General features: G+C 47.6%; 1 protein-coding gene across 1 annotated transcript; it reads left to right on the top strand.

Annotated features, from left to right (window-relative positions):
* Positions 1-493: 493 nt before the first annotated feature.
* On the top strand, positions 494-2105 carry LOC119099465 (acetylcholine receptor subunit alpha-like; the record flags this gene model as incomplete). Its single annotated transcript, XM_037222618.1, is given in 2 exon segments — positions 494-533; positions 1996-2105. Coding segments are annotated over 2 exon segments (137 nt in total), but the record flags the coding sequence as incomplete, so codon positions are not given.
* Between the last annotated feature and the right edge of the window lie 9512 nt (positions 2106-11617).

Genomic DNA, 11617 nt, shown 5'->3' with positions numbered 1-11617 from the left:
AGTCGATCGCTTCGGAACATGTCGCGATAAGTAGAGAACTCCTCGTCACTTGTCGGCAAACAGCTGCCTTGAGCAGTCGCCCCGCCAGCGCTGCCCGCTGGACGCCCCGACGCGCGCCTGGCTTGGCAGGCTGTGCTGCGGGCTCTGGCGGCATTGCGGTACGGTCTATCATGCGTTACACTGAAATCGTCTGACGTCACATACGCGCGTGACGCGTTGTGATGTTGAATGTGCCGGCGCTTGTTTCGTTACGCATGTTGGAGGTGGCCTTATCGTACAGTACATCGCCGCATATTGCCGATTCTCTCTCCTGGTTGAATGAAGGAAGTCTTTAGCTGTACCTGCTGAATTCTAGCCCCATCCTTTGTTCTCATATGCTTTATAAGCATGCTGTGACCTATACCTCATTACATTTAGACAATGGAATGGAGAGTGGCAGTTGTATAATTTTTGAGCGTCATGAACTGACACCGCCCCTTTTGTTTCAGAATCTGAAGAGCCAAATCATGACAACAAATTTATGGGTGAAACATGTAAGTGTCACTGCTACTATGCGTCGTTTCTTCTGGGCACCTGGCTTGTTTGTCATGTGCATAGATTATTAAGGCCACGGTAACAAATCGAATTGTTTATACACCTGCAAAGGAAAACGGCAAAGGAAAGTACAGTCGCTTCTTGATATGCGGTGACGTATCTTGGTGGGAAGAGGGGGGGGGGGGGGGGGCGGCAGTGTATATGTTACCTCAACGACTTGTAGACAGGTGAGCGAGCATTCTTTCATATTCGGCCTGTCATGGCTATATGAATCTGAGGGACCAGATCGTGGAGCCATTGGTAACACGCGTTTCTTAAATGCTCGATATGCTAACCATGTATACAAGCTTGGAAAGAATAAGTTTGAAAAGTTTGTTTGCGCACCCATCGATGTGACGTTCCTACGGTCCTGCAGGGTTTGGGAGCCTTGCTTCGTTACGCCTCAGCTTGAGTTTTGTCAAGGGCGCAATCAATCTTATCTGGAAGGGGTTGGGGCGAGGTTTGGTGGGAACGTATCAAAGCTTTTTTTAACTTTCGGTCGGGAGTCGCCTACAGTGAAAAATGCAGGTCGAAGCTTCGCCCTTAGGCTGGCTGCGCCTTAATGTGGGCTGAGTCAGAAATTCTGGCGCTGCGAGCGGCTCCGGTACGCTAAGCTCACTGAAGAATGCTGTTTGTGAAAGAAGAAACGTAAGCTTTTAGCGACGCATTCACTGAATGCCGCCCGAAATCAACCAATGGCTGAGACTGAATGCGTGTGAAACTGTTTTCAAAGCCACTCGGGATATCTGATCCTTCAGTTTTCCAATTGATGTAGTTGGTGAGCTTGAAGTGCATAGCAGACTGAAAAAGAAGCATTGCATGATACAAACAAGTAATTTCTCAAAGGTCTCCTGGTTCCTCGAGACCCTGAGAACGACAGCTGCCAGTATAAGATCTCTGAAATAATAAAAGCAAACATTATTTACTTCGGGCGTAAAACGGCTCCTCAAACGCTCTGTACTTGGTCTGACACGTCAAAACGGCTCCTCAGACGCTCCGTACTTGGTCTGACACGTCAAAATGGCTCCTCAAACGCTCTGTAGTTGGTCACGATACTCGGTCTGACCACGTGATGGCCCTTTTTTTAGTTGTGAGACACAACTGCAGAAGTCAACTCTGCAGAGCACTTGCCGCACGTTTCGACAGTGTCTGTGTGTATGCTGACGTGGGCTGGAGTGAGGCCTCTCTCGTGTCCTCCAGACTTGGTACGACTACAAACTGACGTGCTTGTATGCTGACGGGAGCGGGGGTGAGGCCTCTTTCGTGTCATCCAGGCCTGGTATGACTTCGGGCTAACGTGTTTGTATGCTGACGGGAGCGGAGGTGAGGCCTCTCTCGTTTCCTCCAGGCTTGGTACGACTACAAACTGACGTGTTTGTATGCTGACGGGAGCGGGGGTGAGGCCTCTCTCGTGTCCTCCAGGCTTGGTACGACTACAAGCTGACGTGGTCGCCGGACCTGTACGGTGGAGTGGAGATGCTGCACGTGCCGTCCGACCACATCTGGAGACCTGACATCGTGCTCTACAACAAGTACGTCTCCTGGGTCTTAGCCTGCGTCGTTCTCCCTTGTACTGTATTGTTGCAGGGTTACGATACCGATGAATGATCGCAAGCACGTCACCGAGAAGCTGTCAACAACATCCAGGCTTGAAGCGTGTTTTGAAACCCATTCAGTGTTCCTTTGCAAGAGATGATCCAGCATTGGGCGATATTTCATATGAGATTCGCGTATGCACTGCAAGCTAGCTTATCGTGATAGTCTCCTATACCAGCTGGCAATGTCTTGGTGGCCGAAAATCTCGGCACGGCTAGGGCTTTGCGATATTCGAGGCCTTTATACTAACCGTATCCAAACGGATGTTTTCACCAACGTGACAGTTCCAATAGCTGCCCCCTCATCTATTCTGGCTCGACTAAGCTTAAATGCCTTACATTATGTAAATCGCGGCTGAGTTATTAGTCAAATAGCTCCGTCAGGTCGGATATTTGGCCTTCTGGTACCCATCTGCTGAAGCCTAGTAGTTTCGGGCCGTGTCCAAATGGTAGTCAGGGGCCAAAGGCTATGTTCTCTCGAGCGGACACGGAGGGCATAAACAGTGCTTGTTTCGCAGTGAGTCGCTGAAAATATACTGTGCCCATGTTGGTCACGCACATGTTCTGTAGATTACCACAAATATATGGAGCAGTTTGTTTGGCGGCAGAGTAGTGGCGCTAAAACCTTATAGGAGTGAGTAATGTCATTGTAGAAAAGCAACTAGTTTCCGGGGTGACGAAACTGCAGCGGTTAAGTGGCGCGTCTGGTAAACCAGGGGTGCGGAGTTCAAATCTCCGCGGTGCCCAATCTTCCTGCCAGGGTGGGAGGTGGATGACGCCATGTAACCTTAATTACTGAGAGCGTCGTAACACCTCAATGATGATAGCTAGTTTTCTGCTCTTCGTTTGCTCACCACTTGCTCAAAAGGCTCCACCAACAGCAAACAGTCGCATAGATCTGCAGGCATTTTTCGACCACAGGTAGGCACGTCCTAAAGTGGAATTTTATGCTTTTTTCAGACATGCTAACATACATGGACCCTCGCCATAAGTAAACCTGCAGGGCTGTTTTGTCCTACCTTTGTCTCCTCTTCTGACATTTCCAACGCATTAGCATGTTGGAGATGCTAAGCTGTATTTTGATCCATGCTGGATCTTTCAACAAAACGCAAGGCTGGACCTTGGTTTATGTTGGTTTTCTTGGCTTGGTATCGGATGAGATCTCGTTTCTGCCGGATCTGTTGCCTTATTGTCAAGCTTTCTTGGTTCTGGCTGAATTTTTCTACTTATGACGAGGCTGGAGCATGGATCTTAGTAAATCTTTCGGCTTAATGGGACTGAATACTGGTTCCTGCCTTTTCCCCTTTGCCCGATTCCAGACTAGTTCCAGGTTCCAAAACCAGGAACCGGTTTTGGGGAAGAAGTATTGGAACCAGGCACATGTTCGTCTAACCTAATTAACCTAGCCAAACCTAACCTAGCGTTGCCTAACCCAACATAGGCTTACATGACCTAACCTAACCTAACTTAACTCAATCTAATCTAACCGAAGTCAAAAGGGTTGTCCAGGCGAGCGTTGACAGTTCATAGTGATTAAAACGGTGGCAAATTCTTGCGCGCAAAAGTGGCTTCATAAATTTCACTATGTGTGCAGAAGTGCGGTACTGTGTAAATCGATTCAGATCTGATGCAATGCACTTAGGAAAGCCGTTTTTAGTAAATCGTATAATGAGTCTATGCCCACGCTTTCTGGAAAAATATCAAAGACTGCATTCTAGCAGATTTTGTCTTTGACACCATTCCAGAAAATGTTACATTACCGAATTGACTTATTTGATAATGCAACATGTAGTTCACAGCCTGGATAGAACGTTTCATGAAACAAAACACACTAACGTTTTAGTCAGCTTGCAAATGGGGCACAAATGGTGAACACTCAGTATTTTCAGTCAATTCAGACAAAGAAGCACCGAAAACATAATTTTAAATGTGCTTGTGATGAACGCTCAAACTTCGGCACAAGCTGAGGAAAACAACACTAAGGTTTGATATGATATAATCAATAGTCAAAAACCACAATGCGTGGGATGCAATGTCAACACCCCCTTGAAGCCTTCTGGCCCGAAAGTAGAGCCGTCTCAGGTAAGTTGTTTGGCTGCAATGTTTTGTTAAAGACGATCGCACCAAAATCTACGTAAAGCTTACATTTCACATAATTCACTATTGTGATTGCTTAAGAATAGTTAGCGAGTCATATTTAATTATCGTCAGGTTTGCTCGCTGGCCCCTCCTCGGCGTAGGAGGGGGAGGGGAGGTGACTCCCCTGGTGACCCGATGTGTTGGAGCAAGTTCGAAACAACCAGGCGGTAACCATGCATCCTGTTATCAACTTTTAGAAGGCCCTTTTTGCAGCATCTCTATCCGTTGGCTTGCCATGTTATTTCAGATGAGACATTACTACTTTTTTACGTTATTTTACCTTCCTTACTCAGCTTTGTACAAGCTTAGCAAAGACGTCAACTTGTTAAAATACAACAGGGTAAAACTGGTTAAGATCAAATAGTCCATTTCATTTATGTTTGAGGGCTTATTTGCGCTATTCAGTGTCTCGCATAATCTTGTCCTTCAATCACCTTGCACTTGTAATCCTTGCGCACAAGATCGCCGTTGGTGCGTTGTGAAATGCCTATTTACAGCACTCTGGGGTGTTTCAAAGGGTAACCTGACGTTGGTCTGACCTTCCACTGGCTCTTGCAATGTTAGTATAACACTTCGATCAGTTAAGATTGCATAACACGCGCTCGGGTGGGGGTGGGGGTCAAGTTGACCCCCCAAAGGTTTTTCCAGAATGGTTTCGGAATAGCGTGGCGCACCCGCTCCAAATTTTGCATAGCTATAGAAAATTGAAGAAAAAATCGTTTGGCATAAACGATTGAATTTACCTTGTAAGGTCGCTGACCTATGGCAGGTCAAAATCAGACCACGGTTTCAGCGAAGGCAATTTCTAGGGAACCCCTCAATCTGATTCAACAACGAAGTGTTAGACGAAAGCAATACATCTCTGAGATGCTTTCTTAGGCAACTCAACAGTTGAATGAGCAAATAACATTACCCTAAGGTCGGGTATGAAGGTCACACCAAGGTCAAAACCAATCTGTTTTGTTACTCTAGGGCTTGCTGTATGGGATAGTTTCTGGTGCTCATTTCAATTTTATTGATAGCAATAACCGCATTATATATTTCCATGGACTTCTTGGAGGGTCAGGATAGGACAATGATCTAAAATGACCCAGGTCAACATTTTGCTTAGCAGCATATTGCCTAGCGTAATCTTTGTTGCTTAGTCAAATGCAAAACTCAAAGCAGTCTTGTATGATTTTGGTCACCTTGACCTTCAAAATGTCAAAACAAGGTCACTGACCTTGAATGATTGTTTGATATTTTGTTTCGAAACGGTTGTCTAGGTTTTGGGGCACTTTGGACAACAACACGGAACTTGACCCTGTCTGACCTTGTTTGAACCGAAAGTCATGGCCTAGAAACCTGAACCTTTGACCTAATTGATTTCACGTTCAGGTCAACACACCCTGTAAATTTGGTACCTCTATCTTTTTAACTTTTTTGAGATCTCAAGGGGGTGAAACTGACCTCCTCCCGAGCGAAGGGTATCTAGGCGGCCACATGGACGCGTGTTTACGATTGAGTCTGATGCAATATGAAGTAAATCGATGATTACAGTCTGCCTGAAAGAGAGTGCTGCACATTGGCATGGGGCTTTAAGCTGACGTACCTATCTTGAATTATCATTCGTACCTATTAAGCTGACGTACCTATCATTCAGCGCAGTTAACAGCCCTACCCTTTCTTAAAACCTAAACTCTTCTATTTGCTGAGCAACACGCCTGCAGGTATGTACAGCTATTTCCTTGAGACTTTTTTAAGGCCACCCAGACATCCATGACGCTTTAATAACGCCATTCAAACCCTACCATTAGATTCGCCATATGGCGATCAAGGCCAAGCAAGCAATAATTGTCGAGTCATTCATATCTATCGTCCGTGAGCGTAATTTTCAAATATGACGGCCATCAATCGACCGCCAATGAATGTTGTGCAAGGTAAGATCACGTAATCAAACGATGACAAATCGGTAAGCATATTTGCCTAACAAATAATTCACCTGTCTAGAGCATCTCTTTCCATCCAAACGTATACCAATAGTTATATAAGTGAGCTTATTTCATGATACTTGATGCTTGCTTTAATATATTCGGGTGTGGCACATTCCCCTTAAAGTGATCTGCATAGTTGAGTGTCACGTGCTACGATGTGTTTAAAATATACGTTTAAAATAACTTTCATGTTAAGCCTGACTTGACTTTGCCCTAGAATGTTCCTAAGAGAGATCACAAGCTTTGGTGATGGTCATGATATGACATCGTTACACTTTCAGAACCCCTCTCCAAAAAGGTCCATTGCACACACGTTACATGAACGCGTCACAAAGCGCCGAGTTCGATTCTCTCATTGCACCGACCTTTGAGAATGGGGTCATATATCGATGACGTGATTTGATAGATAACTAAAATATGCAGGTTGGGCCCCCCCCAAAAAAAAATTATACCAATCAGCCGAAGTTTCGTTATAATGGTTTGCTCGGTCTGAGAGATGCTTCTGAAGCCAGAGAGCGTGACACCAACGATTTGAATGATACGGAAAAGGATCGAAACGTCCCTCAGTAGACGTCTAACCTCGCAACTTTCATTGTCAACCCAGTCTCTGAGGCCTACATTCTTTACCGAACGTGGAAATGGTTTTACAATTGAAATACAAGCCTAACAGTAATAAGGCGGTTTCAACAGCACGGCTCAACGTGGTCCGCCATCATTTCCCTTCACTTCATTTCCTCTCGAATCGGCTCCTCCGCGGCCAAAGCTGGAATGAGAGGCACTGGGTCTGCCGACCGGAGACTAGGCAGCGGGAAGAAGCTAATGACCCAGTAAACACGAATTTGGGAGTTAGGAGAAAGGTGGGGGACTGTTGGGATAAAACTCAATAGACGGCGGGGCTGGCGAGGAGCGGATTCGAGCCACCTCGGGTCAGGGCGTTTATGAGTTATCCCCCATATGTCATATCGCCGCGACTTCCCTGCTCAGCTTTACTGTCAGATTGCTCTGGCGCGGCAAGCCGCCATTATATCAGCGTGGCCGTGTTCCCAAACCGGGGCTAACTGCTTTGTGTTAAGCTTACTGCATGCTGGCCTTCGTGTGTCTTCATTTAAGCTCAGGCAGGAACCAAATCATCATCATCTGACGCCATATCAAGAACGTGTGCCTGGGTGCTCTTCAGCAGCGATCGACCCGTTACGGAATAAGCTATGTGTCTCAGTATCGTTGGGTTGCGCGGTGCAAATGTTGCCATCTCTTCATCAGCGTCGCTACGCGCCGGCGTTTTTGTCGGCCGGCTTTTCCGCCTGGCCGCCTTCACCGGGCCGCCCGTGTAATGTTCAGCTAACGACGGCCTGGAGTTTTGCAGGCGGTGCTCATTATTGGGATACGATGGGCGCCGAGCACGCTGCTCGTTAGCTCGCGGTGCCAGGCAGGCCCCGCTGCACTGGCTGGCGGCCCGCTGGGTCCCGTCGCCTCTCGTTACTGAGACACAGACCGCAGCTGGCCGGTGACGCTGGCAACTGGCCATCCGACACCTCTCGGCAGCGGGTGCAGGTCACCGTCAGTGCCGGCTCACGTCGGGAGGCGCGCCGAGGGGTCCACAGGCCCAGGGGGGACTCGGGGCTGGTAACAGACGCCAGACGGCTTCGCCCGGTGGCGCCGCTTCTGGCGCGCACTCGCGCGACTTCTGCCGCTGTTGTCCGCCGGGCTAAGCATATATCGTGCGCGCAGGCAGGCTTGACAGATGTAATGGCAGCATCACTTCTTCGCATCACCAATGAACCCGACACCGCCTGAAATACTTTACTACCAACGATCGCCTGATGGGGAAGGGGGGGGGACTGAGACTTGGCTCTGTCCAAAATGCCAGCCAGTCCGTAGCCCAACTCGTTCAGGACAGATTTCAAAATAGAAAAGTTGTATTTCCTCGCCCATATAGATGCTCAACAGGTGGGATGGGTCCCGCCAAATGTCTGCGTATGTGAGACGGTTACGGTTAAGGTAATGTTAGCATTCACGTGCAGTGCTTTGTACAGAATTCAGCAGAATTCCCTAGCATATGTTCAGTTTATATGCCAGGTTGGTTGCGGCACCACGCTCGTGAATGCACTGTGCGGCGTTGCAGGGGGACTGTTGAAGACGCGACGGCTCAGGATGGGCAGAAGGAAGTTTGGTGTTATCTCATAAATCATGGCGAAATGTAATTTCATTGGCCACTGGCTTGCCAACCTTGGCAAACGACAACTTTGGAAATGACGGCATATGGCTGCACACCATGTCGTTAAGAAATCATGTGGCTCTCTGGCTAAGTGGCTCAGGATAGATGTCATGTACGTAAGGTCGATGGAATGTACTTTTCATTTATATATTGTTCCAGAGTGCCGGCTGTTTTCAAGGTCACGGCAACAGTTCGCGACGCTGTAAGCCGACCGTGCCCGACCACCCGATGCCGCCCTGTCCGTTCATGGCATGCCGCCGTGCGTGACACGATGCCGCGATGTCCGTTCATGGCATGCCGCCGTGCGTGACCCGTTGTGCTCAAATTCGATTTGCGACCGATCTAGAGGAGATCCCATCGACTCCTTTTTTGTTTGAATGGTAATAAACTGGCCTTCAGTCGCATATTAGTTTAAAAAATCGAAGCGCAACATTTTTTCTCAGAAAACTAGGTCAAATGCGAAACTAGACCACTGAATTTACCTAGTTGAGCTTCAAGGTTATGTTGCCCAATGTTTCAGAAAAATGTAGCCATTTGGATTTCCATGGCAGATCCGCAAAACATTTTACTTCGCAAGCTATATTTGCTAGATCGAATTGAAACATAGCGTTGTGACGACATCACGTATTTTTACTTGCTTCTAGTTCCTTATCGGTACGCCGTATGATCCTAAAACTTACAGGATAATGTTTTAGCCCAAAAATTACCTCATTAAAAGCCCTTGTCCAGTTTGAAGGGAGCCCGGGCTGAAATAAACTTATCCGCGGTCGACTTGTGGAATAACCCAATAACGGGCGAGAGCAGTATGAAGCTGTGTATATATTCATGTTCCACTCAGCTGCCAATCAATTCAATTGGGCCAAGCTTCCAAAACTTTGAGTTCTTCGGCAAATGTTGACCTGCGTTTGCTCAATTTGTACAACTTGGGTTACTGATGTCTCATATCCACTATGGGGTTTCTGTTACCGGGGTTCTTGCTATAAAAATCAAGATATGATTTTTCATGGCTGCATCGTGTTTGTGAGTTCACTCTTGTGTTGGGATGGTTTTAAAGCCTGAGTAGAAGCAAAAAGCAACATTTTTTTCTTACATTTTTTCCATAAAAGCCAGTCAAGTCTGGTCCGAAACCCGGCCAAAACCCGGCGGTTTCTTGAGGGTCAGATTTAGCGGGTTTACGAGTTTAACTGCTTCGTCTGTGGTAAAGACAACCCTGATATCTTAATCGGATCTGATATTTGGGTCGACAGAATTAGACGCCTTGGTCGCTTTCACTCAGGAGCTATAGAGTTGACATTCTTGACGTGACTGATGGTGTCAAAGGTTTTAGGCTATACATGGGCATTGAAAAGCACGAAAATCTTTGGGTGGTTTCAACACCCGTTGGATATCATGGCTTATTTACGTCGGCATAGCTTCATGGTTTGTTTGCATCAAACGAAAAAGCGTGCTCTTGTACTTTGAAAACATACCATGCAAAAAAAAAAATGAAACGCTAGGTTATGTAGGCCAAGGCCATGTCAGAGCAAGGTAAAGTCGCTTAATCTGATGCGACTGTTTTGCTTTTTCGGTTCACATTACATATGCAGGCCAAAGGCTTGTGAATGCGTTAGTTATACTGACTAATTTACCGCACATATGTGCAACAAAACGGTTTGTTTACCGCTGGTAGTTAATCTCTCATGACCTTCGAAAATGACCTGGTGTCATCCATACACTGGGGCTGACCCCAAATGCCATACAGTCAAATAAACTGACAAAGAGCATCAAAGTCATCCAAAACAGGAAAGGAAACCATGAATTACTGCATGCGGGGGCAAAAAATCACCGCGCAAGCCGCCTACTGACTAAGACATGACCCAGCTGCCTGACCTAACGTAGCAACGTTGACTCGAGAATGCGTCAAATTGGTCATCTGTCAGGCGTTGTACATTTGTTGGACGCTCCCGCCACAGTCCAAAAGTCACCTCGGAAATCCGGGGAGGGGCTGCTTAACCCCCCAGGCGATCGCACGCAAACATTGACACGGCGGCCAGCTGTCGTGCCCCGTGCGCCTTGCCGACACGGGGTGCACTCCCACAAGCGACCTATCGTGGGGCGGCGTGGCCCGTGGCCCCGCTGCATCAATGCATTTGTGTCTTGTAGGCAGTGTGCAGCTATTCATCACTTCGCGGATGCGGCTTTGGCTGTCGTCGTAATGCATGTTCTGTGTTTCTCGGGCTATCTTGGGTTATGTATTCATTTCTGAGCAGCATCATACATTGTTGTTTTTTAGCGACGTCGCCGCGTCAGCCTCCGAGGAAATAACGACGCATCTCTAGCATATATCCACTAACATGTGCAGCTTCAGAAAGCTACTGACGCCAGGAGCGATTAACTCTTAGGTACTGTGACCGGCCGTTAGCTGTTGGCAGGGCGCTCCTAACAAGTGTCAAGGGCCTCTTTCTGTCAAGAGAATGTCATCGCGCTATCACTTCCTGCGGTCTCCACCGTTCCATGCAAGTCACTGTTTCCAGACTAATGGCTGTTAATTACGTCCCGTTGTCTCCAGATAAAGGCCAGCAGGTGAACCATTCCCAGGTCACCGTAGGGGTCATAATTACTGATGCGATGCCGTTGTACTAATGCCATAAAAGCGTGTGTCGCCAACCACACTGTCAGTGATGTCATCAGTGATCACTGATGTCACTGTCATCAGTGATGTGGATGTTTCGTTGTAATTTATAGATTAAACACGTGCCGTGACCCAGTGTTGAAGCTGTGTAAACTGTAAAATGTGTAAAAGTGTTTAAATTAGTCTGTCACCACCTGAATATACGGATAGCATACTCGGGCATGCTGCGACAAGCTTCGCCCGACGGTCGCCAGTTTCCCTGCTTACCAAAGCTATTTGATGATGACCTCTCTCAGCGGAATAGCTTTATGCGGTCGGAAAGTTTAGTGGTGGCGTGGCGTAGAAGTTATGTTTGAATACGCAACAACCATCACTGATTGCGACGTTGAGCGACAGCCATCGCTGCCGATTTGTGTGACGACTGTCGTCGCCGCTGCCGGGCCCGCGGAGGGCCGCCAGCTGCCCGTGCTGTCGTACGAGCAGCGGCAGGATGTTGCCGGAGCTTGAGGGC

Source organism: Pollicipes pollicipes, unplaced genomic scaffold (assembly GCF_011947565.3).
Source record: "Pollicipes pollicipes isolate AB1234 unplaced genomic scaffold, Ppol_2.1 Scaffold_4740;HRSCAF=5597_pilon_pilon_pilon, whole genome shotgun sequence".
In the NCBI taxonomy this organism is placed as follows: Eukaryota; Metazoa; Arthropoda; class Thecostraca; order Pollicipedomorpha; family Pollicipedidae; genus Pollicipes; species Pollicipes pollicipes.
Note: the sequence above shows the minus strand (reverse complement) of the source record. Positions and strands in the feature narration are given on the sequence as shown.